General features: G+C 41.8%; 4 protein-coding genes across 9 annotated transcripts; 3 read left to right on the forward strand and 1 right to left on the reverse strand.

Moving 5' to 3' along the window:
• The first annotated feature begins 18 nt into the window (after positions 1 to 18).
• LOC135338838 (E3 SUMO-protein ligase PIAS2-like) lies at positions 19 to 11,912 on the forward strand. Of its 4 annotated transcripts, none has more exons than XM_064534918.1 (15): positions 19 to 212; positions 344 to 686; positions 1,422 to 1,512; positions 1,728 to 1,766; positions 2,240 to 2,330; positions 2,488 to 2,628; positions 2,944 to 3,049; positions 3,246 to 3,319; positions 3,719 to 3,813; positions 3,924 to 3,989; positions 4,092 to 4,177; positions 4,380 to 4,539; positions 4,725 to 5,038; positions 5,177 to 5,221; positions 5,718 to 5,898. In XM_064534918.1, coding segments are annotated over exons 1-15 (1,728 nt in total). In that variant the 5' UTR covers positions 19 to 137; the 3' UTR covers positions 5,720 to 5,898. The 4 variants fall into 4 exon arrangements, with proteins under 4 accessions (XP_064390988.1, XP_064390989.1, XP_064390987.1 ...); XM_064534919.1 differs by having other exon boundaries at positions 4,725 to 4,848; XM_064534917.1 differs by lacking the exons at positions 19 to 212; positions 344 to 686; positions 1,422 to 1,512; ... (8 more) ...; positions 4,380 to 4,539; positions 4,725 to 5,038 and adding exons at positions 6,499 to 7,442; positions 7,497 to 7,871; positions 8,450 to 8,505; ... (3 more) ...; positions 11,319 to 11,404; positions 11,708 to 11,912 and having other exon boundaries at positions 5,048 to 5,221; positions 5,718 to 6,264.
• A 258-nt stretch (positions 11,913 to 12,170) lies between these two features.
• LOC135338836 (tuftelin-interacting protein 11-like) lies at positions 12,171 to 24,914 on the forward strand. Of its 3 annotated transcripts, none has more exons than XM_064534911.1 (18): positions 12,171 to 12,409; positions 13,294 to 13,390; positions 14,376 to 14,499; positions 14,833 to 14,973; positions 15,260 to 15,402; positions 15,763 to 15,846; positions 15,908 to 15,964; positions 16,153 to 16,303; positions 16,432 to 16,648; positions 19,255 to 19,417; positions 21,656 to 21,762; positions 21,868 to 22,127; positions 22,303 to 22,415; positions 22,833 to 22,941; positions 23,325 to 23,472; positions 24,037 to 24,198; positions 24,384 to 24,456; positions 24,621 to 24,914. In XM_064534911.1, the coding sequence occupies exons 1-18, from the start codon at positions 12,261 to 12,263 to the stop codon at positions 24,798 to 24,800; spliced, it is 2,478 nt and encodes an 825-aa protein (XP_064390981.1). In that variant the 5' UTR covers positions 12,171 to 12,260; the 3' UTR covers positions 24,801 to 24,914. The 3 variants fall into 3 exon arrangements, with proteins under 3 accessions (XP_064390981.1, XP_064390983.1, XP_064390984.1); XM_064534913.1 differs by having other exon boundaries at positions 15,766 to 15,846; XM_064534914.1 differs by lacking the exons at positions 12,171 to 12,409; positions 13,294 to 13,390 and adding an exon at positions 13,509 to 13,527.
• Positions 17,744 to 18,903, reverse strand: LOC135338845 (short-chain collagen C4-like). The gene is made up of 2 exons (XM_064534926.1): positions 18,725 to 18,903; positions 17,744 to 18,674 (listed from the first exon to the last, which is right to left on the reverse strand). Exons 1-2 carry the CDS (start codon positions 18,780 to 18,782, stop codon positions 17,923 to 17,925), a joined length of 810 nt encoding a protein of 269 aa, XP_064390996.1. The 5' UTR covers positions 18,783 to 18,903; the 3' UTR covers positions 17,744 to 17,922.
• A 147-nt stretch (positions 24,915 to 25,061) lies between the features above and the next one.
• Positions 25,062 to 27,488, forward strand: LOC135338913 (A disintegrin and metalloproteinase with thrombospondin motifs 12-like). Its single transcript, XM_064535006.1, has 5 exons — positions 25,062 to 25,319; positions 25,453 to 25,578; positions 25,734 to 25,875; positions 25,988 to 26,937; positions 27,099 to 27,488. Exons 1-5 carry the CDS (start codon positions 25,263 to 25,265, stop codon positions 27,486 to 27,488), a joined length of 1,665 nt encoding a protein of 554 aa, XP_064391076.1. The 5' UTR covers positions 25,062 to 25,262.
• The last annotated feature ends 263 nt before the right edge of the window (positions 27,489 to 27,751 follow it).

Below are 27,751 nucleotides of genomic sequence, written 5' to 3' on the forward strand. Positions count from 1 at the left end.
GAATGTCAGCCAACTGTTAATTAACAAAACGGTGCTCTTTACCAAGAATCTTAGCTAGCTAGCTAATATTACATGACTCGCCTGTACACACGTACAAGAGATTTATAGTTGTCTTTAGTAAATTAACTGTCAATGTAATGGCTTCGTCAGAAAGATACCATTCTTCTCACAGTCGTGGATCAAGTAGTGAAGACCAAAGGGCAGAATGTCAGGTATTTTAATATCTTCAGTTTCCAGTTAGTTACCGTTGTTTGTTAGTGTGGAAATACTAGAAACCTTAAGCCTTTGGCCTCGCGAATTTAGAGGAGTATAGTGCCTTCATTAGCTTTTCTTTTAATATCAGGGTATGCTGTCAGAGTTTCGAGTAAATGAGCTGAAGGAGCTCCTCCGTAAAACCAGCCAATCACAACGAGGGAGGAAAGCAGAGCTATTTCAAAGAGCCAACGAACTTCTTCGTCATGGCAGCCCTAAGATACAGCTCTATATTCGTGACATCTATCAGACTGTTCGACCGTACCGAAGCCCAAAACGTGGCTCCCCAGCAAAGGCGCAGGCATGTCTACGACTGGCCCAGCAGTTGGCACATCAACAGAGCAGACAGGGATATGTGGTGCATCCTGATGTCAAGTTCAAACCCCACCCGTTCTTTAGGCTCAAGGAGACGATCATAAGACCAACTGCCTTGGGTATGAGCCTGTATCTACGCGCATAAAGATGTGCTTTGTAAACGCTTACCCTGGATTATTCCATGTAAATTATTATGTTGGCAGGACATTGTTCTAGTTTGTACATACGCTACATCTACATGCCCAAGATATATACACACAACACACACACACTACTAATGTCTGAACCAGTTAATAATTGTTTTGTGCATGCTTGCCACCTAGAAGAACCACATAGACCCATCCCCATTATCAGAGATACTACCACCACAAAACCTGGCCAGAGACAATACAGGCCGTACCTTATTATATTAAGCCTCCCTCAAGGTCAAATTTAGTTTACACAAGTACATAACCTAAGTTGAAGTATTACAGCAGCCAATATCAAGTCCACGATACTATACTTTATGTCAATATAGCTTACAATCCGCAGCATGGCCCCAAGTGAATAGCTTCAGTATACTAGTTGTTCTGAATGCAACAGATGAATGGGGCACCATTAAAGACTTTTTAACCCATCATTCTTGACTCTCAAGATCGGGCGTCTGTTTGCTTTTTCTATTATGGTTTTGTACTGTTACATTCCGTGTTGAGTGTACGGTAGGATGACGAATGAACAGCCAACATCCCCCAACTATACCTTTTGTATACCCTCTCAAAAAACACAATTAGAATTGAGCATTCCGTGTTGAGGATGTATGGTTGAAAGCCATCATCCACTTTTTGTATACCTTCTATAAACACACACACACGTAGTATCCACAGCCCATTCCCCCAGTGGTGGTTGCACCATGAGAGTACAATTTTTCTTGTCTCCTGTTCAAGTGCAGGAGATCTATACATCAAAGTAAGTCATCGCATGTACAATGTAGTACGATGACTCGTGTCATGTCGTAATGGTATCTCTAATCAGTGGCAGTTCAAATAGTTTTGGAACTAACTAGTGTGCTCTTGGTAACAGGAAAGTATCTTTTTACTTGTGTTTGTCAGTCGATTGGAGGCTCGCCATGTTGTACTGGAGGAGTGTTTATTACCAGTTGAACTAATTTATTGTCCTCGTAGGAATTCGCAAGGCGACTACTCCAATCAGGTCATTGTAAGGTGAGCAAACAGTGCAATAGGTAGCAGGATGTGTCACAGACTCACATGGCATGGATTACGGTGTTTCATGTGTTGGCAGGTAGTTTGTCTGTTGCCTTTAAAGGATTGTTTTCGTGTGTTTGTACTGTCCATTCCCTTGACTGTGCCTTGACTGTCCCTACTCTGTACACACCTACTGTCCATTCCCTTGACTGTCCCTACTCTGTACACACCTACTGTCCATTTCCTTGACTGTGCCTTGACTGTCCCTACTCTGTACACACCTACTGTCCATTCCCTTGACTGTGCCTTGACTGTCCCTACTCTGTACACACCTACTGTCCATTCCCATGACTGTGCCTTGACTGTCCCTACTCTGTACACACCTACTGTGCATGTACATGTAGACTGTGATTCGTGTTGCCTCGATCTGTATAATATTTTGATAATAGTGGAGGGAGAATATTATACATCGATCCACTTCCACTGTGTAGGTTTGCTCGACAGGAGACTAGCTGTGAACAAGAAGATTTCTATCCCAAACAGTGCTACATCAAAGTCAATGATAACTACGTTGAGATACCGGTATGTGCAGTACATATCACAGAGATCAAAGCTGTATTTAAACCACATCAAAGACTGTTTTGGCAGAAATTGCACATACTATAGTGACTTGTACTGTGTACATTAACCTTTATAACACCTTTAACCCCCCCTCCCCCACACACACACACACGCACAGGGATATGCTCCACAATACTCACACAGACCAGACTACAAGCGTATGGGTAAACCAGTGGACATCACCAACTTCATTAAGACCTCTGCCTCCCATACTAACGATGTTGTTCTATATTGGCATCAGGACATCATGTACCCACAGGTATTGCACTTCATTTTAGTGTACATTGTTATGTACATGTATGTCTCATTTCCTGCCTATAAAATCAAGCCTACACTACGTACACAGTACACAGATGTACATAATTATACATAACATACAGTTGAGTCAACTTGTCTGATATGGTCACCCTGAAAGCAGGTCACCCTCTATAATATAGCCTCCTCTGGGTCAGCATTCCATAACAGTCACCTATGGTCACCTCTTTACACTATACCCACGTTGGTCTGCCCAAGGGTGACCTTTATAAGCTATACGTGTACAACACTACGTAATTAGTACACACACCATACACAGGGGTTCTGTGTGACAATTGAGCATGTGAAGAGCCTGTCCTCCAGTGACCTTCTCACAGGGCTCAAATCAAAGGGGTTGAGGAGCCCAGACATCTCCAGGGCTCTCGGTAACTGTTACCATGCATGTTGTAGTACAATGTACATGTAGCTCTACATGTTGTACATGTCCTTGTGTACCAATAGAAGGCTGTAGCAGTATTGTAAACCTTATACTCCTTTATGGACTGCAATTTAATGACAACTTTTCCACGGTTCAAAATTTGATTGTGTTTTGTACTACGTGTTTCCATATTGCCCACACAGTGAAGGAGAAATTGACAACAGACGCTGACTCCGAGATATCTGCAACCTCGTTAAGAATATCACTAATTTGTCCAGTAAGATTGATTTAGTTATAATATTGTAGAAAAGATACTCATGTACATGTAGCTGTGCTGGCAATAGCTTGTACAATTGTAAGTACAATGTACACGTGTGTGTATGTAGTAAGTGCACTACCGTATAGCGCGAAATTTTCGAGGCACTTATATTTCGTGGATTGGCCTCTAAAAGCCATTTCGTTGCACAATGTTTGCGGAATGACTGCTTACCGGAAGCCACGCCTTTAAATATTTGCATGATAGCAGGTAATTCTTATTAGCAAACACTTTTCGTAGACTTAATTTTCGTGTAGAATTCCAACCCACGAAATCTGCGAAAATTAAGCCCCTCGAAAATTTCGCGCTATACGGTATATGTTGAGTACTAAAATGTGTTACAATGCCCTCCCCACACAGCTTGGCAAGATACGTATGACTAACCCTAGCAGAGCCATGGGCTGCAGTCATCTGCAGTGCTTTGACGCTAGCATTTACTTACAAATGAATGAGAGGTAAATTGTACCTGAGCATTGACCCAAAAATTAGATCTACAGTTTAGTCCAGATAATTCCAATCACATATTTCTGTTTTTCTGCTTGTAAGTAAGACTCTGACTCTGCAGGAAAGCACAGTGGATATGTCCCGTCTGTGATAAGACAGCACCATTCAAAGATCTATTTGTTGATGGGTATGTACATGTTTTTGTGTAGAGCTCTGTAGCTTGTGTAGTTTGTTAAGAGTAGTGTGTGCTGTCCTCACTGCTTAAGTATATGTACATGTACTTATGCAGATTGTTTAAGGAGATTTGTGAGAGAAGTACCTCAGATATTATAGAGTTCAGTTCTGACGGAACATGGAAATCTTTCTCTAACAAAAGTGAGCTACTTGTACATGTGGAATATTTCTATCCCCCATAGCAATTCATGTCACGTTAAGCTTTTACGGTAGTGTATGTGTCAGACTGTGTGTGCTGTACCTCTTTCTGCTTGTCCCTTACAACACACAACACAAAACACAACTCCAACGCTGCTTGCTTGCAAATGCACACACTTTCACTCCACCTCCCGCACACTGACAGTCACAGCTCACAATATTCTAACCCCGGATATGAAACATAACAATGGCACCATCACGGTTAAGAGCACACCAGAGAAGAGGGCGGGGCAAACGTGCAATAATCCCATTATCATTGACCTCACTCTGAGTGATTCTGAGGACGAGGAACCAATCACACAATTGTGAGTTCTGTTGAGGTCATCGTGGTTGAGGTGGACCACTTGTGTCCATGGGAAAGATTAATTATGTGTGTTATTTAGTAACAGTGCTTAAACTGGTTCCCAGGTGTTTATATAAACATCGTGCTTACATAATTATTATTATACATTGCTCTGTGCAACGATTCATCCCTCCCCATGCACACTAGGAGTCGAAAGTCCTCTACTAGCAGTGAAACGGGCTCATCCACTAGCGCCTGTAGCAGCAACCTCTCGGGAACACTAGATGAACGGGACTCAACCAGGCACCCCACATCCGCCCAGTCCTCTCACGTTAGTAGCGAGTCTTGCCCGGTCTCTGTAATTACTCAGTGGCCCTCAGCACTGTCCTCGAGATCATCTAACACCCCTGTAGTTATACAGGGGCCTCCCCCTCAGGAGGATGTAATTACTATACAACATGGTTTTGCATCCTCTCCTCAACAACAGGACTTGTATGATGATAGTTACAATGTGATTCCTAGTGAGTTATTGTGAGAGTGACTTTGAATTTGTGCTCCTATTGTACCATAATATCCCATTCTTCAATAGTAGCGTTTGGACATACTTGTACATAATTATAGCTTTGTATGTGTTAAATGTTTTATATTTTACCCTACAGTGGATGATAACCTCTTCTCGTTATTAAATCTCGACCAATTTTGGTGTAAGTTTGAGTTTGTGTGTTGCACAGTTTACAAACATGGATACTGTAGTTGTATGTAGTTGTGAGCTTGTAATGGGCACAACTTTACATACTGAGGATCAATGGCAATTCTGCATAGCAACTGTAATTCAATCAATTAATGTAACTCAGTTTTGTCATGTCTTCCAAGTTTGGGTATTTCCCTCATGTAAAATTCTAGGAACTGCATACTGCGTATTTTAGGTTATCTATATCCGCATTAAATGTAATTATGTAGAAACTCTTGCCAGTACATTTAACAGTGTGATTTCCTTGTTGCCAGACCACCGTAACATCCCCTGTGTGTTTAAGTTTAGCACCGTGGTCATAAAAGGAAGTGTGTAGGGAATTTTCGTTGCCATTTAATTTTCCCTTGGGAATTTCACCCAATCGACGTAAATACTGTGTCACTCTGTATACGACACTCTGTATACGACACTCTGTATACTGTATACGACATTGTTTGTTTGTTATGCAGGACAATCCAGGTTCTCATGATTCTCTGCAACGTATAATTATACTGAACAACCATTTCACCAATCACTTAATAATTGAACACCAGCTAGCTCCAATCATCTATATATTATTCCTTTTGAGACACTGGTGCTTCAATGTTATGACTTCAACATTCTTGTCTATTCTGTAATCAGCAGTTCTGCTCCTGATAATGTGTGGGGGGGGATTTTATATGGAGGGGGTACAATTATAATTATGTTGAGTCAGCAATTGCATGTAATAAGCTTTTTAGCCTAGCCTAGCCGGCAAGACGTACATACTTGTTCTAGCTTGCATGCTGTGTACAAAATGGCTTTAGAGCCTTCGTTAACTAAAAACCACAGGAAAGATGGGCTACTGCAGAAGAGAATGAGCGAGTTTATGAGCAGTACAAGGCAACCAACGCAGGTGTCCGGTGATGGTAGCTGTGCTAGAACCGACAGTGGGGTCTATTTTGGTCAAAAGGCAACACTGAGCACTAGTGGCCGTAAGGTGCCCGTGGTTGTGGAGTCCTTTGGAAAAACAAATAGGTGAGTATCTTTGTATCATGGTGGTATTAGATCTAGCTCTATGTAGCTTCCTAAAAAGTACCCAGACAAAAGGTTTGTTGTCCCTCGAGATACTAATTGTCTAGTCATTAGCTTCTAGTCCATGAAATCCTATATCACTACATGTAATTCAAACCCGCTAAGGTAGTGGTTTGCCATACAGTGTAGCCAAGAAAATGCCCTAAACTTTCAATTTCAATCTGTACATACGTACAGGCATTGGAATGTTCCTGTCAGTATGCCAGCCTTCTCAGACCTCACCCCAAATGGCAGTGACCCCTCCCCCCTCCGACTGCTTACAACTAGTGCTATACCCTCCAAATCATGTGACCATGAGGTGGAAACCGACTTGGCTCGTGTGCATCCCAACTCAAACACAAACGGACGCATGCACCAAAAACTGTTCACCCTTCCAAATGGCGATACTAGCAGTGGTATTCGCAATCACTCACCAAAGCTACCAAGCGTGCAAGATCAAGGACTGATGAAGCTAGGTATGCTACATTCAGGCAAAGATATGTTTTCAATAGATACGATTGGGAGATCACGACCAACAGTTCTCTCATCACCTAGTGGTGGCGGTGACAGACAATTAGGAAGTTATTCTCCGTATACATGTATGTCAACATCGCCACCAACTTATATCCCTCTTCGCTCCGATAGACTCACATCCTCCACGCCCCTCACACCCTCACCAACATCCCCACACTCATCTCGCACATTTTTCATATCATACTTTGATCTTGTGGATACTGAAGTCAAATTCCTCGACCAGAACCATTCTTCTCGTGGTATTGTTAAAAAGGTATCTTCTAACAAAATCGCAACAGTTTTGAATTATTCTGGAACTGAAGTAAAAGTCCCTTGCTCTGGTCTGAAACTTGTATCTCCTGCTCCCAAGGACAAGGTTAAGGTGGTGTGCTCAAACACTGGTACTTCGAAAATTCTTGGAAAAATTGGAACTTTGCTGTCTTTAACTGGAGATAGTGGTGTTGTTGATTTTTTGCCTTTCAATGGTGACGTCAGTCGAAACCTTGCCCAAGTCAAGTTATCCTATCTAGCCAAGTATCTCAAATTGAAAACAAAATCTCATGCTACTTTGCCAGCGACTACATGTGCTACATCTACAAATTCGATCTGGGGATCTATAGTTTTGAATGGTGGGTCATATCCGTTTGCTCCATACCCCACACTCACAAGTGCCTCATTTCCAGGCGTGTTGCCAATCGTTGGATCCTCTAATCTCTCTCTCTACAATCCCCTTGCTCTGTCCAGCGCCATGTCAACTCCTAGTGGTAGCAGCATTACGTCATCGTTCAAGCCCTTTACACCATCCACCAACGACTCCACTCGTAAACACAATTCAAACTTAGGTCTGCCCTTTTCATTTCAAATTCCACCTTTAAACTCATCAGGGAAGAATTACTCGTTTGGTAATTCGTCGCTTCAGCCAATCAGTCGAGGTGGTACATGTAGCAGTGATAGTGGTGGTAAAATGAGGAGACACTCCAGTAATGGCCGCCAGGATGTGGCCGAGACCATTGATCGTCTGCTGTCCAGTCAGAGGAGATACCATGCAAATAAAGAAGGTGGCCTAGTGTGTGTGTGTGTTTGTGATTATGTACATGTACGTGTAGCGAATACGTGCAATTGTAGAAAATGTGTACAGTGCTCCCTGTACAATGTATATATTATAATGTGTTTGTATGCATCCTCCCACGTCGGCCACGTAGAGTGGTTGGCCCCTAAACGTCCTGAAACGTGCAGTCTACACTGTATCTACCTAGTACAATGTATGTGTACAGCACTTATCTCGGTAACAAGCTTGTAATAAACATCATACCCTTCTAAAACACACGGTCATGTAGCCTCAATTTGGTTAGGATCGTCGAGTATAGAACACATTATAATAGCAAAGAATCTTCGTGTTGTGTACATTATACAGGCAGCTTGCCCTCAGGGGCTGCTCCCTTAGGTTTGAGCCTGCATACTTTATACAGAACAGTTATCGGTATCATGTATTACATACGTGTTCATTGCCTAGCAACCAATGTAATATCAAGTTGATAGTGAGTGGTAGCGTCAGTAGGGTGGGGCAATGGGTCCAGAAGGCATTAACACGTACATGTATTGTAATAGTCAGTGAATGTCTGGTGTTCTACCACAGATGATAGCAACACGGATGTGAAGGCTTCTTGTATCAGAGTGTCCCTCGTCTGTCCAGTGAGTTCTATGATATAGTTGTGAGAGACGTGCAAATGTACTGCAATTTTAGTGGGAAAGCTGTGATGTTCACTGTACATACACGAGTTATTAGTTTTTATTGTGACAGATTTTGCACATAAAAGCTTAGTCAAATAAATGCGAGCAAAAGCTAAGAAGCGTACCTTGCACGTGCAGTATGGTGACATGCACCACTGCCATTTTCAAAGCCTTGTGACTGTATACTTATCAAATAATGATTATATGATTTTCATATTACGATCTACAGTTACATTGCCCCTGTTGTTGGTGTGTTTCAATGTTTATACATACAGTATACTACTACTGTACTTTTCACACAATTTGTACAACATCTGGTTGTGAGACGCTAACAGCTGGAAGTGTTTAGCACTTCAGTGCTCTAGTTCAATCAGACTTATACATGTACTCTTACATGTACAGCCTTTTAATTGACAATACTTCCCTTTCTTGCAGATCAGCCAGAAGAGACTAATATACCCTTCAAGGTGAGCTCCTATTTATTATAGCTATTATGTATTATTAAGCATCATGTTATTACCGTATATCTTCTAATTTATCGGACACTTCTAATTACCCGGACACTCTTTTGGGCAATTTTCGTTGTTCTAATACAACGGACACTCCAGTACTTTAATATTACATTTGTTCTAAATATCCGGACAATACCTTGAAAAGTTGAGTTACCATTCATAGACGGCAAGTAAGACTTGGAGTGCTGCAGTTAGATAGCTTTGAGTAGCTAGTTTTAGATAGTTAGTGCAACTATTCAGTCGTACCTTGTTCTATTAAACTTAGCTAGCTCGCATGCAGCTGCTTGCTTGTTCTAATTATTCCGGACACTTCGCATGCTCTGTTCCAATTATGCCCGGACAATTTCCAAAATAATTATTTTTTGCTGTCCGATAAATTAGAAGATATACGGTAAGTTTTCACTTCAATACTCTAGACTATTGTCATGAATGATATTGCTCACTTTCAGAGGGTCCCACTGCAAGCACCTCCAGTGTTTTGATGCAGAGGCTTACATTCTGATGAACATACATCACAAGTGAGGCTAGCTGCCATTGTCATTATTATGTACACTTCACTGTCAGGGTGTCATACAGGGGGGGGGGATATCCCCCCTCTGGCTCTAACCCCCCCCCCTTACTAGTTGTATGGCTGAGTGTCCATAGCCGGCAATTTTTCTGCCAACGCATGCCGTATTTCCCCTCTACTTCAAAATCCTGTATGACACCCTGGCTGCGCACATGTTATTGTTGTTTGCTGTATCAAGTTTCGAACTGTATGTACAGTTTACTGTTTTTCAGGCTCAAGGCCAGAGTGAAGCAAGCTAATGGCCGGTCGATTATACAGCCCCTACCCAACAAGAAGTGGCACTGTCCCATCTGTCTCAAACACGTCCCTGAGAGTCAGCTCTACATTGACAAGTGAGTTCTCATTGTTGGTATTTAGTGCATGTACATTAATTTTATGTAAATGAAAGACTTTGCCGATTATTTATGTTTGTTGTATTTCCCATGTGGCACTTGTGGCTGTGTAACAACATTATATACCGTATACATGTAGCACGAAGTTTTCGAGGGGCTTAATTTTTGCTGATTTCGTGGGTTAGCAATCCTAACAAAAATTAAGTCCACAAAAATTTTTCTTTAATTAGAGCTATAACATGCAAAGATTAAAGGTGTGGCTTCCGGTAAGCAGTCATTCCACGAACATTGCGCAACGAAATGCTTTTAGAGGCCATTCCACGAAATGTAAGTGCCTCGAAAAGTTTGCGCTTATAGCTCTTTTACTTATTGTGTGTGTGTGTGAATAGTACATGCCGTATTTACTTGATTAAACACCCATCTCGTTTAAACGCCCAGGGTAAAAGCTCTGTCTTTGTCAATAAACGCCCATCTTAAATAATCGCCCATATATGGGGCGTGGCACTGTGGGTGAAGCTGAAATAGCACATGGAACCCAGTTGCAAGCGTGGCAGCATAGAATAAAATACTTTTTATGATGTAGAGAGAGAGATACCGACACAGAGGGCACTCCTATGACTTAAATTTCAGCTGAAAAATAGATTTCAGCTGAGACAGCAGCCCAAGAAGAGCACAATAACTGCTGCTGTGCAAGAGTTTTGGAGTAGACATAACAATAAACGCCCTCCTGGATTAAACGCCCTCCTCGTTTAAACGCCCCCTCTAAAGACTTCTATCTGAAATAAACGCCCGGGCGTTTAATCAAGTATATACAGTATACTGATTGTATATCACGCATCCTACCCCTACCCCTACCGTAATTGGGCGTGGCCCCACCCTGGACACTCATTAGGGTTGGGCATCACTGCAATGTCAGGTTTTGTTTCAGTCTTAGGGTGTGGCTAAGCATGAATAATTATGATTAATCCCAAGTGGGCAGTAACGGCAAAGCTCAGTTAGAATGCCACTACAAGAGTCAATTTGCATGCCACTAGCTCTAACTGACCTGGCGTGTTCCTGATCAATGGCTTGTCTACTATTGGTTGCATTTTGATTTAACTAAGAGAATTACTAATTACTGGCTCGTTCATTAATGAGCCACGCCTTCAGCAATTGAACGCTGCAATCTGATTGGGCTGCAACATTTCTGCAGCAGGAACAAAACCTGACATTGCAGTGGTGCCCAACCCTACGTGAGCGTCTAGAATGGGGCCACACCCAACTACACCTACCCTAGATTTCAAATGGTTGCCCATTATCAACCAACATCATAATTGGCGATTGTCCAGTGTTGCCACAATTCAATCATACTCTTTCCCTCAGATCTTTGATGAGTGTGGTGACGGAGATGGGGGACTCTATGATGGAAGTGGAGCTGAGTGAAGATGGATCATGGCAGCCATACAAAAGTGAGTAGTTCTTTGTGGTACGGGAAACTGGTGTTATTACAATTTTGAGTGAGCGAATGTATGCACATTTGAAAAATGAGTAGGCTGGTGGGTTTCTTAGAGAAGAAGAGCGTGGCCTTACAATGTGTACATAAACTTTCACGTTGTCAATAACAATAATTAGTACAGCCATGCTTGTAGTAGTACTGCTGCAATGAAGATTAACTATGTTATAAAATTGGGAGAGCATGTACCTCGTCCTTTGCATGAATGCCGGTCTGAGCCGCCCTTATGTCATAATTGAGTTACATTTCTTCACTGCAGAGGTTGTGGTGGACGTGATAGACCTTACTGCTGATGATTAGTACTAATAACTGTATGTCTGTGTTTGTGTGCTCTCATGCATCTTACCTTTCAATTCTTCTTTGTTATATATAGACATAATCTTATATTTATTAACGTTTTTTAGCGGGAACTGTGTCTATTATTTCGTTGCCATTTTTGCAAAAATGTGTTATGAGCAAATGAATCCTTTCATTAGTCTATATTGTATCAGAAGTACTCCTAGCCTCGATGCTTGGAATTGAGGCTAGCTACTTCTCTACCCTAGCGCTTCTCACAATAATTATGTAGTGTATATCAACACAAGACTCTCTGGCCCACTTCGGATCTCACAAAGAGGTTCTACACTGAATACACAAACCTAGCTTTCTTAGGTGCCGATCATTACATTCATTACAACATCTTCACATTAGGACGTCATAAACAAATTTAGTGTTTTGGACCTCTGGTTTTTAACAATTGGACATACGATCTTTACCAAAGCACATGGAGCTGGAGGGAGGCAGTTTTGTAAACTTTATATAGATAGATAGTCATGCAGTTTGACTCAGAAGAGGAGATGGAGCCATTCGAGCTCTCTGAGAATGAGTTCAGACGAGGTCCTAAGAGAAGTCGCAAGCAGCAGCGAGAGGATAGGATATACGGACAATGGGCAGAGTATGACTCTGATGAGGAAACTAGCAAGTAATGCTTTCCAGAATTAGAACTACATGTAGGGGATGATTTGCAGTTTGGTACTGCTTTTACAATCTCCCTATCATTTTGGTTTTTGGGTATTAAACCGGGTCGGGCCCTGTTTGTAGTACCGTACCGTCTTTGTTCTATTAATTTGTACAGCATCAATTAGAAAATGGTGTACATTTGAAATGGTGGTGGAGCTAACAAAAAATCGCATTATAGTTACCTGGTTGTCTTGCATAATTATAGTTTCATCTGCACTCGTCATGTTTCAACTGGAGGAGCTGGGTATGGGTCACTTATTAAAAAGCTTCTCAATACACAACACACAGGGACAAAGTTGTATTCTATTGAATGTGTCAGCAACAGCAGCATTTAACTGAGCCTGGCTTGCAGACTACTACCGTATAGTGCGAAATGTTCGGGATACTTAAATTTCGTAGAATGACCTCTAAAAGCATTTAGTTGACTGCTTACTGGAAGCCACGCCTTTTAATCTTTGCACGTTATAGCAGATAAAGAACAATTTCGTGGAATTAATGTTCGTGTAGGATTGCTAACCCGCGGAAATTTCACGCTATACGGTATGTGCTGTATGAAACTATGCTCTGTATTGGTTTTGGTCGTGTTAACTAATTAACTAAGCAAAATACGGAAAATAGAACAAATAAAACTGACAGTTGGTTCTTCTATTGGAGTGGTCCTGTAATTATGAAGACGGTACATGCTCCTGCTTGCTTGTTTGACGGCTTTACCTCACTGTCACCATGCACACGTACGACATTATCTATGCTCGCTTCATTCAGCCTCAATGTTTAACATTCTCTAGTAAAGTAGACAAGAGATTTAATAGCTAGCATACTGCTAATATTTTCATCTTTATGGATTAGGGGTGTGCCTGTATACTCTGACTACTCTAACTTTGTGAAGGGAGACAAAGGAGCTGATGCCAAGGATGGCAGTGGGGAGTCTGATGGAGACACTCAGGTGGGTGTGTATCGGGGGGGGGGGGGGGGGGTTGTATCAGTGAGGTGGATATACATTGGGGAAGTCTGATAGAGACACTCGGGTGGGTGTGTCAGTGAGGTGGATATACAGTAGGGGAGTCTGATGGAGACACTCAGGTGGGTGCGTGTCAGTGAGAGGGGGGGGGGGGGTGTATCAGTGAGGTGGATATACATTAGGGGAGTCTGATGGACACACTCGGGTGGGTGTGTATCAGTGAGGTGAATATACAGTAGACCCTCGCTAATCCGGCTCTCTGAATTATGGTCACCTCGATGTACTGGCCATTTCATTTGGCACGGATTGCTAGCTATGTCAATACTATAGAGATACAAAACTTGCCCTGAAATGCGGCCACCTCGCTATTTTGTGTACTTGTCAGTTCTGACAGTCCTAAACTAGTTATCAAACCAGATATATTTTTTATGTACTTTTGTATGTATAATACGGTCGGGTAGAACGTTTTAGATGTGGTTTGCAAATGTAAATAAGGTTACACTCGAAGTAGCTGTCAGCATAATGATTCATATCCAGCCATTGGATATGAGGTAGGACTGCGAACTAGCCGTGGCCACTTTCTGAAATGCAGCCACCTCGCTAACGCCGCCAAACTGCACTGTCCTAAAGATACAGTATACAGCCAAGAGCTGTAGATTTGTGTTGATTTTGACCTTTATACTGTTTTTTTTTATAACTTTGTCATGTTTCACTGAAATTCATAACCATTGGATTCCTTGTTAAAAAGCTCTTCTTTCTCTATATGCTGTAGAGCTGATAAGATCCTAAAAGTTAGCATTGTCCATGTAGAAGTCGCTAGCATACTTGTCAACCACATAATGAAGCATAATTGGCCACATAACTTCCGGGGCTGAAACTCAATGCAAATAGACTTTAGTGTAGTGTCTGTAGTATTGACTGTGTGCATATTAAGTCTTTGCCATCAGTTCAAGCATGTTTTTCTTTCCAGAATTTGGATGAGGAGGCGAAGGTGATTCTGGCAGGCTATGATCAGCGTCAGATATCAAAAGGCGGGGACGAGGCCAACATCAGGGGGTTTAAGTCTGCTGCTCTCAACAAGAACAAGAATTTAGGTATGCAAAGTACTTTACCTCTCTTGAGTATTTACAGGAGTAACACATGCATATAAGATCTTAGAGCACTGTAGCGCTAATGGTTGACACTAAAATTATATTACCGTATAACAGGTAATTTTAATTCCATTCTAAATATTCGTACAGCTCAAATAGTGACGTAGATTCTATTGCGCAGAATAATTTCGTAGTTCTAAATTTTGGTAATGCTCTAAATATTAACAATTCCTCCCTGGGGAACTTATACATACATGTGTAGCATGTTTCAAAACTGTATACTATATACTGTATACATGTAGCTATTACTTCACATGTGTCATTTTCTTGTTGTAGGTGCGTTTGAGAGCACAAAGGCTCCGGGACCTGCTACTACAAGTGTGAAGAAAGCCAAAAAACAGCCTCAAAAGTGGACCACACCATCCACTGGCAAGGTCATAGAGAAGGACTTCGGTAGATGGGAGAAGCATACAACAGGTGCGTGTACCTAGATCTTACAAGTGTAGCACAAGAAGTGTATTTTGGTCACATTTGTATCGTATCTAGTGGATACTTTTCGTGGGGTAAATTATTCGTTATTTTCGTGGGCAAGCTGACTTCCACAAAAACGTAGGTGTGGTTTACCGGAACGCATGCAATGCAGTGCAGGCAATGAAGTCAATTTATTTTTACTCACGAAATCACCGTGTTTGAGTTTAACGAATTTTTTACCCCACGAAAATGACCTGCTATACGGTACTAAACAACATTTACTATGTGACAGGATTTGGTAGCAAGATGTTGTCCAAGATGGGCTGGCGAGCTGGTCAAGGTTTGGGTTCAAAGGGCGCTGGTATCGTCAATCCGGTTAAAGCAACCAAGCATACAGATTTCGGGAAAGGATTTTCTCACATGCAACTTAAAAAGGTGTACATGTATATGCAAGGTTGTAACCAAGTACATCTACATGTATACCGTACACCTCGTAAAAATTTTGCCCATCTCATCTTTTGCTACAAACTTCTTGCACAAGTGTTTTTGACACGAATTATGCCCAGGGGCACCCAAAAATAATAGTTTGAGCATGCTCATTAGATCTACATTAGTCTAACATTTGTAATTATGCTATTCATGAAAATGTACAATCATGCACAGGCCAAGATACTAAGTCGGTGGACAATAATGTACTGTATGTCTACATGCATATTGAAGCCTGGTAGATTGAGCATACAAAGTTAACAGTTGTGGGTATACTGGGTAGTTACAATTACGTGTGTTAATATCCAGCAGTCGACAGCAGTGGTAGATTCTGAAGATGAGGAGGAACAGAAACAATTTGAGCAAGAGTTACAACAATGGAAGAAGACTGAGGTGTGTAGGGATACCCTTAATGTAGATACTGCTCCTTCATTGTGTACACATATGCAAACAGGATCATTCCAGAACATCAAAGCCGAAGTACGTATTCAAAACGGTGGATGAACTCATGGTATGTCATTCATTTGTTGTCCTAAGTAATCTGTTGTTTTTGATGTTGTCCACAAGCCAAAAAAGTCTAAGTTATGTGCAACATAATTATTATAATGTATATATACATGTACATCATCACTATAATGTACATAATTATTATGCCATGACCTCAACAACCAGGTAAGAACAGGATAATGTTTCATGCAGAAGTCAGGCAAGGCTGTGAAGTCCCGTGGTGGGGTACGGGGTCCGTCAGTTAAAGTGATAGATATGACCGGACCACAGCAGCGTGTTTTGTCCGGCTATGAAGATATCCATGACCGCCACTCACGACCTGACGAGGGACCTCAACAACCAGGTAAGAAGATGAACACCTCTTTGTCAGTTTGTTAGAAAACTAAGTATTTGTGATTTACCGTGGCCAATATCTAACCCAATACCATGTCCAGTATGTGGCTAAAGTTTACCTCGCTTCCCCTAAAATAGGCTCCGCCCAGAAATTGTTCCTGCCCGAGCTCCTTCACAACGTACAGCTGCTAGTGGATCGGACAGAACAGGACATTCTCAAGAGTGATCGTCGTCTGAGGCACAATCGTGACTTGATAGTCAATTTAGGTTATGAGAAGGAAGAGCTGAGAAAAGAGGTGGTGGAGGAGGAGATTCAGATTGACAAGCTCTCGGAGATCCTCGCCTTGATTGACATGTGAGTGTGTTAATTGGGAAGGGGTCCACGTACATAGAATAATGATTCTAATAAGTAGTATATATATACTACTATATATAGTGTCTTTAGTATAATTATTACCATAGATAGAAGATTGCAAGGCAGTTCCTGACTCACCTAAACTGTGGTCCTGATAGATATAGTCACTTTATTATTAGCATTTGCGCTGCATGTTTTAAACTACCGTATTTAAACACCCGGGCGTTTGTTTCAGATCGAAGTCTTTAGAGGGGGAGTTTAATCCAGGAGGGCGTTTATTGTTATGTCTACTCCAAAACTCTTGCACAGCAGCAGTTATTGTGCTCTTCTTGGGCTGCTGTCTCAGCTTAAATCTATTTCTCAGCTTAAATTTAAGTCATAGGGTGCCCTCTGTGTCGGTATCTCTCTCTCTGCCATCGATGCATCATAAAAAAAGTATTATTATTCTATGCTGCCACGCTTGCAACTGGGTTCCATGTGCTATTTTAGCTCCACCCACAGTGCCACGCCCCATATATGGGTGATTATTTAAGATGGCGTTTATTAACAAAGACAGAGCTTTTACCCTGGGCGTTTAAACGCGATGAGTGTTTATTCAAGGAGGGCGTTTAATCAAGTAAATACGATATGCACGTATGAATTGTAGGAAGAAAAGTTGCTGACTATGAGAGCCAGCACCACTTGATGACCAACCTTATCAGTCCATTAGTGGCTTTCTAAATTATCTGCTACAAAAATAATTTAGCAAGAGCCAGACAGTTAATTTCCATGGTCATTTTCGTGCACATCAGCATTTGAGTTACATGTTTCCGTTGTACCAAGGGCGTATAAAAGAAGAGAGGGCATGCAACTCCACTATCAGTACACATAGCTAGCAGAGTTCAAACGTGGGCGGAGGAATGTGTGCATTTGCATGAAGTGCTAAAAATAGAAATTTCTATTTTTAGCATTTCATGCACAGTCATGCACATTCATCCGCCCACGTTTGAACTCTGCTCATATAAGAGTTGCATGCCCTCTCTTCTTTTATACGCCCTTGGTTATACTATAATATAATCGCATTATCAATTCCTTTATTTTAATTGTGTACGTGTATATGAAATTTAATTATAATTACTTACAAAAAGTTAATACAGTGTACAAATCTATAGTTTTCACATCCATCCGAATGAACTAGTGTACCGTTTCAATGTTCTAGCGTCACATACTAACACGTTAATAATTATGATAATAACAAATACAGTACTGTTAGTCTTCAAGTTTGGAAGTTATAGTTATTTGGTGCATATCACACAGTTCAGCTCTTTAGTTGAGTTGTAAGGAGGACAGGGCAGTGTACCACACCCAGCCTCGACGTGAGTGAGTCCAAAAATAAAATCATCAGGGGTTTCACTTCCAGGAAGAGATTCTTGATCCTCGTCAACACATTCAAATGTACCACGACCATCACCTACAAGTTTTCCGTACATTGTGTACATAGTCATGATGTATCCACGATATTCGAGTGTCCATGATGACGGGCAGGTTGCTTTAGCTGGGATCATCAGCTTCATAACACGGGTGGAGACTTCACATACAGCACAAGGAATTTTATGAAGCTGGTCTCCTTGGATAGGGTCTCCATAAACCCCACCATGAACGTATGCATGCCCTTGAACACCAGATCTACTGGGCAGGATGTATTCCGGGTCCTCTGGCATGCAGAGATAATTTCCACCTCCTCCTCCGTGAGTGTGATGTGTTCCACCAGCTATTCCAGAATACAGCATGCTAGTACCAGATATGCTAGGACAGGTACGCTTGCCCCAGCGAGTGTAGACCACTCCTCCGCTAACCGGTCCAGGTGGTCCCTGATCTCCAGTCTTCCCTACCAATCCAGTATCTCCCTTGCTTCCAGACAGTCCGTCTCTACCTGGTAGCCCTGGTAGACCACCACGACCATCTCGTCCTTTCAGTAGCTCAATATATGTGGTTTGGTTGTTGTCAGTTATTGCGATACTTCTCTTTCTTCTTGAAAGAGCAGTGCCTAGAGTATGATTGTGGTTATTTTATTTCGAAACATAATGCTTCGCTTACCTGAAAAGGATGTGGAAACAAAAGTAAGCCCTACGGCTACAAGCAGGTACAGTTTCATCACAGTAACTTTTTTTCTCGATTTTTACTGCACTGTACTATATACTCCTTCTTATGAATAAATTATTGAAAAAGAATATTGAAAGATACGAACGCTCACACTTTTATAGTCAAAGGGCTCAGAATCGATGTAGTCTTAAATATGTGTAGGAGCTCACTCTCGAGCTTGAACTGTGTGTGAGTACTACTATAGTCTTGGCCTGAACTAGTTGTCAATGTCAATCAAGTACACGATAAACAATATGTAATTCACTTTGGTTGTGAATGGTGTGTCTCGAACCTTTCCACACCCTAAGACAGTTCTCAGCAATATTTTCACACAAAAGCTTATACATATACATTGTACTTGATGCGTATATATATTTAGTCAACGCATATGATTATACTTGATGATATACTTGATGGTATAATTATGTTGTTCTCATTTTCAGTTGGTTCATCTTTCACACACACACACGCACGCACACTAACAGCTGTGAGAACCGGCTCACTGGAGTAGGTCCACCTTTGACCCTGGACTACTGTCGTGATATGATGACTGACCTACAAACTAAGTACCCAGTTGAGTATGCAGCGTACAACCTTTCCTCGATCGCCGTGGCCGTCTTCTTCCCCCTTATCAAGAAACAACTGCAGGTGAGCAGTGTGCTGAGTACATACATGTATACTGTAATGACGTACGGTGGCCCTGAGTGCTACTTGTAGTTGATAGTTCAAACATTCAGTTGCTAGTTGGTAATTGGTAGTTTGCAGTTTTCAGTTGTTAGTTCGTGACCTTTAAACGTTACAAGAATGCCCACCTAATGATTACCATTGATAATCATTGAGCTAGCTGGATGAATTGTGTTATTGATGTTGCTTTACTTATGTATTGCAGACACACATTATTGTCGTCTTATGCATGCCAGCTAGATATATCTTATTCTAGCAGTATTAGGTGTATAGCAGTATCATAATTAAGACACCTAAATTTTGGAGGCCGTTTATTAATAATTATAAGGATATGTAGTTAGCCAATTAATAGATAGACACTGTTTTGGAGAAGTGTATGGGATTATGAAGCCCAAAGGCACTGATTTAGTATCTCGAGCGTAGTGGCTGAGAGCTTTAAATTACATGGACACCGACAAAAACAGGGTCCAACTCATTTAGATGCTAGCGGCATGCATGCGCAAATTAACCTTGCCCTCAAGGCTTGACTACAATAAAACAAGTTTACTTTACTGTATATAGGGAACCATCAGAGGAAGTCTGACATGCGTGCACAAATCACTACAGGTGCTAGTGCATTGGCCTTAACATTATCATGTGACCACATGTCATCAATGCACTGAACTTGTAGTGATTTGTGCACGCATGTTGGACCCCTCCTTCGGGGCACCACCACCAAACAAGTATCTAGATATAGCTTAGACTAATTTAACATTAGATTCTCTAATCATTGCAAATTTTAAAGGTGATAAACTACCAAGTACGAACTACTACGAGCTGCCAACTACCAACTATATGTTTGAACTTCAAGTATCAACTTCGAGTAACATTCAGGGCCACCGTACTATAATGAAAGCACCGCGGGTGCTGATGCCTCGGTGGAGGCGCCAACGCTACATAACATAAAACTACTAATAGCTTGTATACACACATTATATCACGATGAACATTTTGCATTGATTAATTTTGCTGCATGCAGGCAGAATCCAGAATCACAGGGAAACTCAAAGAGTGAGTAATGATTGACTACGATTGTTGTTAAAAACAATCGATGCCAAAGTTCAAGTCTAAAGTATGGCTCATCAGCAAAGTCTTGCAGCTCTCTTCTCACTCTTGCAGCTACCAATAGCTAGCATTCTAGTGCAGAGCTAACTAGTAGCAACACTCGGTGAACAAATTTTGCTATGCACTCTGCTGAAAAGGCTGCAATGGCATTCCAAGTAGGGATAACTCGAGAACGAAGCATTATTTTGCAAATCGACAAATTAAAATCCAAGAAAACATGACTAGAAAGCCTACAGAAACTCTTACTTGCACTTCATTGATCCTTGAGCAGCTGTAGCAGTCTACACAGACAAACAGACAAACACACTACCGTGTGCCTCGCTTGCGCATGCGCACCGAGGCGTAATAACACTTTTAGTTAAGCGAGTATATGCAGTCACAGTATGCAGTCACTAATAGCTTTACATAATCTTTTATTTTTAGAAAGCCTGAAGCATAATTTTAGTCACTCTGTATAAAGCAGGTCACTCTCTTTGCACTGCCTACCAGCCAAATAAGTCTCCATTTTATGTACAGGCATTGTGTTGGTAACTCCAGGTTTTGACGTACAGGCATTGTGTTGGTAACTCCAGGTTTTGACGTACAGGCATTGTGTTGGTAACTCCAGGTTTTGACGTACAGGCATTGTGTTGGTAACTCCAGGTTGGTGTACAGGCATTGTGTTGGTAACTCCAGGTTTTGATGTACAGGCATTGTGTTGGTAACTCCAGGTTTTGATGTACAGGCATTGTGTTGGTAACTCCAGGTTTTGACGTACAGGCATTGTGTTGGTAATTCCAGGTTTTGATGTACAGGCATTGTGTTGGTAATTCCAGGTTTTGACGTACAGGCATTGTGTTGGTAACTCCAGGTTTTGACGTACAGGCATTGTGTTGGTAATTCCAGGTTTTGATGTACAGGCATTGTGTTGGTAACTCCAGGTTTTGACGTACAGGCATTGTGTTGGTAACTCCAGGTTTTGGTGTACAGGCATTGTGTTGGTAACTCCAGGTTTTGACGTACAGGCATTGTGTTGGTAATTCCAGGTTTTGACGTATTATCTATTATCACCGAGTAGCTCGTAAGTACGTACAAGTCAAGATATTTGATCCCCCACAGGACTGGGATATACTCGACTACCCAGAGGAGCACACTGAAGTATTTGCCAGCTGGAAGAAGCTGCTGAGAGAGAACCAGGCCACACACACTATGCCCACCACTGATGAGTGAGTCCCACCACATATGTACAATCATGTGTCCTGATCAAGACGTATGTGTCTGTGTGTAATCACAGCTCTTAGTAATTATACATGTATCATCCGCCCACACAGCATGGACCCGTACGACCGGCTGATCTGGGAGGTGTGGATGCCCCGCCTACGTCGCACCCTTTTCTCCTGGTCCCCCAAGACTTGCTCCCCCCTCATAAACTTACTGGAGCTGTGGGTACCTCTACTGCCACCATGGGTCCTCGATAATATATTGGACCAACTCGTATTGCCACGGTTACAGAGAGAGGTGTCCGAGTGGGACCCGACTACTGACCCTGTACCCATACACAACTGGATTCATCCCTGGTTGCCATTGATGGGTAAGCATTGAGGGTACTAATGAAAATGTGATGTACATGTATAGTGAAAAGTGATTATTTAATTAATAATATCTGCTGTGAATTATTAATTAACACATTCAATACTTTACTTTATATACATGTAGCACTCGTTCTTATAATTTATGTCCTCTTTCTATCGTTTTTACTATCTCAGAGGGTCGTATGGAGGTTCTGTTTGTGCCCATTCGTCACAAATTGGCAGTGGCCCTCAACAACTGGCACCCTTCAGACTCCTCGGCTTACAACGTGCTGCAGCCTTGGGCCAAGGTGGGTGTGGTGTGTGTGTATGGTTGAGTAGTTGTGGATGATTATTGTGTGAGGGTGTCTGTGAGTTTGCAAAGGTGTTGTGTTTGCCTCAACATGTAGAATGCTGTATGACGTGAAAATTTGGCAAGTGTTTTAATTTGACGAATTTTACCAGGGATCGCCCAATTAAAATATTAAAGCTAAGTGGCCAACAGAATGTCATTGACAGAGTTATATGGGAGCAACGCCATTCGGCTTATTAGCGAAATCAAAAAGTGGCTCTAAGTTTCCCGTTATACGATACCCGTACTTGTTTAGCAACGAAATACATGTAATTGTAGTGAACACTCAATATTCCCTTTGTTGCCGACTTTATCTACTGTAGTGAACTACAAGTAAGCCCTGTTACTGTTGTACCCACTCTCACCCCTGCACTAGGTGTTCTCCCCTCAGACAATGGAGGCGTTCCTTGTGAGGACCATTCTACCCAAACTTGCCTACTGTCTCCAACTTGAACTGCAAATCAACCCGCACAAGCAGGAGATTGGTGAGCTTTGTTGTCTTTGCTCACTGTTTGTTTTGAGTGAATAAATAATTGTGTTAGTGCACATGAGCCCAAGCTACTAAAGTTGTCAGTTGGTGTTACTTCATCTTACATAGCATGTGTGCAGATTGCGACACATTTTGTGTATTGAAAGTGCATAATGTGCACAATTGCTATTGTGTTGTGTTGTGATGGGATGTTGTTGGGGTGTCTCCAAGGTGTCACCATAATATAGCTCTGTTAGATGGCAAGCATCTTGATTTTTGCATTCATAATCAATTGCACGTTAGTGAGCCATAATCTCACATACACACACATATACGAATTAAGCATTCCATTTGATCTGCCCACACAAGACACAATACATCTGTTACAACTTAACACAGGACCGTTCCAGTGGATATTAGCCTGGCGAGACCTGATACCCGCGCAGCACTATGCCTCCATGTTAGAGAAACACTTCTTCCCCAAGTGGATTCAAGTACTCTCCAGCTGGCTGCTACAAAATCCCAACTTTGACGAAGTCACAAGATGGTGAGTGCATGATCAACTGTTTATTCTTGTAGCTCATCTTAAGCAGTGAGTAAAAGAAGCATGTATATTATCAGATATTATTGATGTGCTCGGCACTAGCTTGGAAAGCTATACTCCGCCTTTTATTGTTAGGGTGTATTGGCATGCAGTGTTACATTAATCACTGCGCTGTTACGTCCAAATCAGTCTTGTTTTCTGTGGCAATCAGATTGTGATACAAGATTAGAGTAATCTAAAACCTAGTCTTGCCTATCAAGTGGGACGTTTCTTAGATGTACAGTATACTTGCAGTTGGCATCTTATTGGTGATTGGTTACACATTCCAAGCCTTTATGGTGTATTGATGTATCGGTAGGGGCATTGGGTGTGATACTGCACCAGTCCAACTTAATTTGTGTGATCTTGTTATCAAAATTTGTGCGCTCAGAACATACTTGGGCATCAATCTAGTGCAACCCACAATAATAAGGTCTAGTGCTATTCTTAGACCTCTGTCATGAACCTACTCTAGAAAATGCTGTAGTTTATATCTCGCTCACACAACACACACCTATGTTCACTCAGGTATATGGGCTGGAAGGGCCATCTGGATGCAGACATTTTAAGAGAACCCTTAGTCAAGCACCACTTGAACATAGCTCTTGACATGATGAATAGAGCAGTGGCAGGCACCTATCAGCCTGGGGCTAGGGAAAACGTGGCGTACCTTATCAGCACAGAGAGGAGGTGGGAACTTCAGGGATAGCTTTGAATGCACCACAATTCTGTTTTAAGTTTGCTCTGATAAGCAGAAAATTAGAATTGATTATTGTACCCTTGCTGACGACACTATATAAAGCATGATGGGTGAATTGGTGAATTGCCTAGAGGAAGAAACTGTACAGCTATTAATTGTTTTCTTGTGTATATAGGAGTGTGCCTTCTTATCAAAACGCTGTGGCAGCACCTGCAACTGTGAGCTTTAAAGACCTTGTTGAAAAACTGGTATGTTTATGCACCGCTTGTAAGTCACAGCTAAATGTTGATCTCCTCAATTACCCATGCTGTGTATAGCCTGACATGTCAGTTAGTGTATCCCATAGTTACAGATACACACCTACTACGTGACTATTTGTAAAAAGTGCTATTATTCGGTTTCCTTCTCACAGGCTGAGGACAATGGTATTCTATTTATGCCAGTAGCTGGTCAGAAGCGTCACGAAGGTAAAGCACTGTACAGCTTTGGACGAGCCACTCTCTACATCGATCGTGGTGTGTCCTTTGTAATGATGAGTGACACTCAGACATGGAGACCTGTCTCCCTAGATGACCTACTCAAGTTTGCATGACTGTGTGTCATGTTTTGTACACCACTAACTTCTCTCTCTTCAGCCTTTTTTCCTATACCAATTGTACACGTTGACAAATAAAATTGCTCAAATGCATGGCACATGCACCTCTTATTTCAATGGTATTTTAATTAGCAATTATGCTGGTGTTTTGTTTGTACCTTGATAGTGCGCCCCGTTACATTTCCCCCCAAAATAGCTTGTGTCTGGTTACCATTAATGTTCTCAACCTCAAAGCACGTTTGGCACAGCTATGCTAAATTTGGGCTTGTGAAAATGTTACCTTGACTCTCAATTGTTCAACACTGCTTCTTTGTTAAGAGAGCTCTTTGGCAAACGCTGTATAGTTACATTTCAGTACGCTTGGCTAACTCGCACGCTCAACAGTGTACTTAAACTCTGACAGTTTCCCCGAGTTAGTTATGTTTAAGAAGTTGCTGTTCGTTTTGCTACTGGAGAGTAATGTTTACAACAGCTGCACGTATTTTCCTGTGGTCACTCCTCCACTTGACTCTCCAGGTAAATATTGCGTGTTAACTAGTGCATACACGTTATGGCTGCCATTTAATATGAACTCCCTAAAGGAGGGTTATAAAAGCATATAGCTGTATTGATACAGGAACGCTCTTCCTATTTCTTTTTTCCCCAGCAGGTGTTCATCACTGCGGGGCATGCACTACCTTTTCCTTCTGATGGAAATACTTCCATTCACTTGAAAAGAATAAAAAAGCAGTCCCCTGCTCACAGCTTAGATTGGACAGTGTCCGAGTGGACAGAGGTATAGCTACATTTGTACATGTATACATGTGTTAGTCCATGTATCAGTAACCTCCTTTTGATGTAAGTAAATTTTGCCTTTTTAGTAAAGTCTCGTGCAATGCAGCGGTTATGATTCTGATTTGCGTTAACTCGCTCTTAATGTTTTTCATTTAGTGCTCGGCAAGTTGTGAAGGTGGGATTCGATCAAGATCAGTGCGTTGTTTGGATCAAGATGGAGTAATTTTGAACACATGTAATCCCCAGAGTCGACCTGCTTCCTTCCAATTCTGTGGACTGATAGACTGTCAAACACTAGGTTAGTTATAATGTTTAGGTGAAGTGTTTTTTTGCAAGAAAATGTTGTTATACACTGCACTGCATGTGATGTAGTGGCTTTTTTAGTTAGCATTTTGTTTTCTCTCCTACAGTTTCCTCACCTAATGCCGCTCCAAAGAGTGGGGAGTACTCGTGGACCAACCAAGATGGCTCTACAGTCACTCTAAGCTTGGATAATTTTGGTGGCAGTAGGTATGATATTTTACAAAACACAACTGAGAAGGATGGAACTGTTTCAATAACGAGACAGATTGTGGACCCTCCGAGTGTGTATACTCGTATTGGTGTGTTTGGACATTCGAGTATTATTAGGTTTGAGCTGGATGGTGATCAGTTGTCTCTGATGGTTGATGAGCAAGAGCGTGTGCTTTTGGATGACATACAGAGTATAGATTTAACTGAAGAATTGGGTATTATGTATGCTAACCAGGTCATTTCTAGTGTACAGGATGGCTCAACGATAATTAAAGGTGTTGGTCAGTTGGTCTTTTACGATGGCTTTCGTTTTTACCAGTTTGACAGTAGCAAAATTGATAGTCTGAATGGCCAAGGCTCACTTTATTTTAATCCTTCAAGTAGTGTTGCTTTGTATTCAACAAATTCAGAACTCAATTCAGCGTTTGATGATGTATTTGTTGAGTTATTATCGGTGTCTCCGGAAGCAGAGGCAATTCCGTTTCTAGAGCTAAGAGTATTATCTCCAACAGTCGCCTCATTTGTCGCTGATGTCAATGAAACTGAAACTCTACCCACCGTATCAACATCTATACCAACAGACACTCCATCATCCAGTACTGCGCCGACAGACGCTCCATCATCCAGTACTGCGCCGACAGACACTCCATCATCCAGCACTGCACCAACTGGCACTCCATCACCCAGCACTATGCCGACAGACACTCCATCATCCAGCACTGCGCCAACAGACACTCCTTTAACACGTACCGAACCACCCACTGATCCAGCAGCTACTTTTGAAACAACAACTGAGCCTCATAGCACTTTGGCAACTACAATAGAGCCAACTGAGCAGCCAACTGAGGTGGTTGAGAAGTGTTGCTGTTGTTGCTATTGTGATAACAATCACTCAAAATCCACCAGAGGCCATAAAGGTCACTCAAATTTACCCACAAGCAAACAAACAACCAAGTATCGTCATGGGCACCAAGGTCACCATCTCAGTAACTTTTCGTATTGTTGTAGTCATCATGCATGGACACCATCACCATGGAAACACTCACTGCCATGGTCACCATCGCCACCCTCACAGTCATGGGCATCATCACCATGGACACCATCACCATGGAAACACTCACTGCCATGGTCACCATCATCATTTTTGCTGTCATCATGTTATACGTTGCGTTCCTACTCGCTCAGTTAAGAAGCATTCTCATCCTAAGAATCGAAATGACGCAAGTCATCGTCCTTCAGCCAATCCCTACAATGGTCCAGTACCACCAATGGATTATAAAAAGAAAAGAGTTGTTCGTAAGCAAAGAGCAGCATCTGGTCTCTAGCTGTGGTCTGACTCCGGAAAAGCACATAGAATATATACCACCGCATTCTATTGTTGGTCTCAATATATGTTAGAGGAGTAGAAGTTCATCCTGTCATTCACATTGTAGTAATTATTGTTGTTATGAATGAATAATAAGACATTTGTTTAGTTGACGGGCCGTAACACATGCAGTGTGTTATGGCCTAATCCCAGGCTTCATACAGGGAGGGGGCGACGCTCCCCCACCCCCGTATAAAGCCGCGGTTCGTATCGTGGAAAACCTTTATGTCTGTTTCTGGCCGGTTACATGTAGTTGAATTGCTGCGAGAAACTCCCACGCACCGGTATTTCACAT

The sequence above is a fragment of the Halichondria panicea genome, chromosome 7 (assembly GCF_963675165.1).
Source record: "Halichondria panicea chromosome 7, odHalPani1.1, whole genome shotgun sequence".
Classification (NCBI taxonomy): Eukaryota; Metazoa; Porifera; class Demospongiae; order Suberitida; family Halichondriidae; genus Halichondria; species Halichondria panicea.